The sequence below is a fragment of the Sinocyclocheilus anshuiensis genome, unplaced genomic scaffold, assembly GCF_001515605.1.
Source record: "Sinocyclocheilus anshuiensis isolate Anshui unplaced genomic scaffold, SAMN03320099.WGS_v1.1 scaffold1020, whole genome shotgun sequence".
NCBI classification, from domain to species: domain Eukaryota; kingdom Metazoa; phylum Chordata; class Actinopteri; order Cypriniformes; family Cyprinidae; genus Sinocyclocheilus; species Sinocyclocheilus anshuiensis.
In genome coordinates, this window is record NW_015552608.1 from 1 (window position 1) to 2,336 (window position 2,336).

Here is a 2,336-nt window from a genome sequence, read left to right on the forward strand (position 1 = left end):
GCTTATTTATTCAGCTTTCAGATGATGCATAAATCTCAATTTCGTCAAATTGAACCTTATGACTGGCTTTGTGCTCCAGGGTCACATATTAGCTTAAAATGATTGTGACTTCAAGACAATATTTCAGCTCAAAGAGGTTCGACTGATGAGTTGCTGATGAGAATATTGTCCGAAGGCGGTGTGATGCGGCTGAGCTTTACCCTGCTGCCATCTGGTTTCTCCACCACAAACACGTGGCTCCAGGCCTGAATGCCGGTGGTCTCGCGCTCACAGCCGCCCCTCCAGGTGAAGCCCGTCAGCGGCTCGTTGTTCCCACCCAGCCACGCGTCCGAGTCCTGAGACAGACACACAGCATCACAGCTCGCTTCATTGTGTGGGTCTCTCAACTGATGTGTCCTGTATGTTCAGTCTAAACTCATCAGCACTCTCAACAGCAAAACAAGAGTTTCAGAGCAACACAAAACATCAGTGTTTCACAGTAAAGCGGCTGTGATGGATTATGTGAACGGCAATCCGAACCAGAACACATGACAAACGTGAACGCTGCAGTTCCACACTGCTGTCAGATCAGCTCATTGTGTGCGAGCGTCTTTATTTCATGTGCAATTATATGCATATATTGTAATCTCACACAAAGATTTTGTGCGCCGATTCACAAAAGGCCAACATTTATAATAAAGTCAACATTCTCGGTGTTAAAATTTGACTTTTTTTTATTTAATTCCATTTAAATTTAATTTATTACATTAAGAAAATATTTTATTTTTCTTATGTCTGCAAAAGTTCTGTAATAATAATAATAATGTTTATTCATCAAGGCTGCATTAAATTGATCAAAAGTGACGGTAAAGACATTTCTAATGTTACAAATTATTTCTATTTCAAATAAATGCTGTTCTTCTGATCTTTCTATTCATCTGTGAATCCTGAAAAATAAAATGCATCAGTTTCCACAAACATATTGTGCAGAACAACTGTTGCTAATAATCAGAAATGTTTCTTGAGCAGCAAATCAGCATATTAGAATGATTTCTGAAGATCATGTGACACTGAAGACTGGAGTAATGATGCTGAAAATACAGCTGCGCATCACAGAAATAAATTACATTTTACTATATATTCACATAGAAAACAGCTGTTTTAGATTCTAAAAATATTAAACCATTTTTACAGTATTTTTGATCAGATAAACGCAGCCGTGGCAGGTTTCTCTGTGAAGATGAAGAAGCTCTGACCTGGCTGTACATGTATCTGAGCATGAAGTCCAGCAGGAAGGACTTGCCCTTGCGGAAGGCTCCAGCTACAGACACCACCACCACATGTAGATCCCTCACGCGCTCCTGCAGCAGGATCTGCTCCAGCGCCTCCTCGTCCAGAGAGAACTGGTGATGCTCCTCGTCTGCGATGACGATCTGCACGGCTCCAGACGCCTCCGGATCAGAGCAGCTCATCTCCACCCCAGAGACCCCTGCCACAGACACAACCACAAAACCAGCACAAAACATCTAGATTTTTAATTTTGTATTATTCAGTATAAAGTGCTTTTCACATGTGCATCAAGTGTGACAAATGTTAATTTGACCATTTTTATATTCCAGCCCGTTGCTATGTTATGCGTCCAAAATTACAACATTTACAAGACTTTACTTTAATTGTAACCAAAATGCATTATAATAAAGGATTTCTTATATAAAGATATAATGCATGACAACGTACATTATGAATACCTTTATAATGCATTATACTTAGAGTAAAGTGTTACCCAAAATTCCTTTTTTTTTTCCAGATACATTTGACAAATGTTTTGAACTAGACTATATATTAATTATATTGGTTTCTAAGGAATTTTTGAGAAAATGTGACTGTCAGACTCGGCCGGTACATTACATTTAGAAAACATTAGGTGCATCTTACAGGACAAAATGTTGTTATTTGACAAAATCTGGTTCTATTTTATTTATTTTCTTAATGACTATAATGTTTTTTTTATGTCTTCCTTTTCTAATTTTACTTTTTTATAGAACTGTTGGAGTTTTTGGGTGGAGTTTTCTGTCTGGTTTGTCATTTATTTTTATTTGTACTAATAAAAATATTTATTATATTATGTAGTTATTTTATTCATATTGTTTATTTATTTTACTTTTTAAAAATTACAATATTTTTTCAATTTTCTCTATTTTAATTTCTTCGTGCAATTATTACTTATGCGAATATTTGTTTCATGCATTTTTGTTATAAAGTAAGTTGTGTTTTTGCATTAAAAAAAACGTGCATTTACGAATCATCATGAATAGATAAGATCCCTGAAGTTGCAAAGACTAAAGTCTCAAATCCAA

General features: G+C 36.1%; 1 protein-coding gene across 1 annotated transcript in view; it reads right to left on the bottom strand.

Moving 5' to 3' along the window:
- Positions 1-65: 65 nt before the first annotated feature.
- The window catches only part of LOC107665897 (atlastin-2-like), a 5,612-nt gene continuing 3,341 nt past the window's right edge, over positions 66-2,336 (bottom strand). The window contains exons 2-3 of the mRNA XM_016456959.1: positions 1,236-1,468; positions 66-335 (exon numbers count right to left, since the gene is read on the bottom strand). Coding sequence (XP_016312445.1) covers positions 129-335; positions 1,236-1,468 — 440 coding nt within the window. The 3' untranslated portion in view covers positions 66-128. The remainder of the gene's footprint in view (positions 336-1,235; positions 1,469-2,336) is intronic.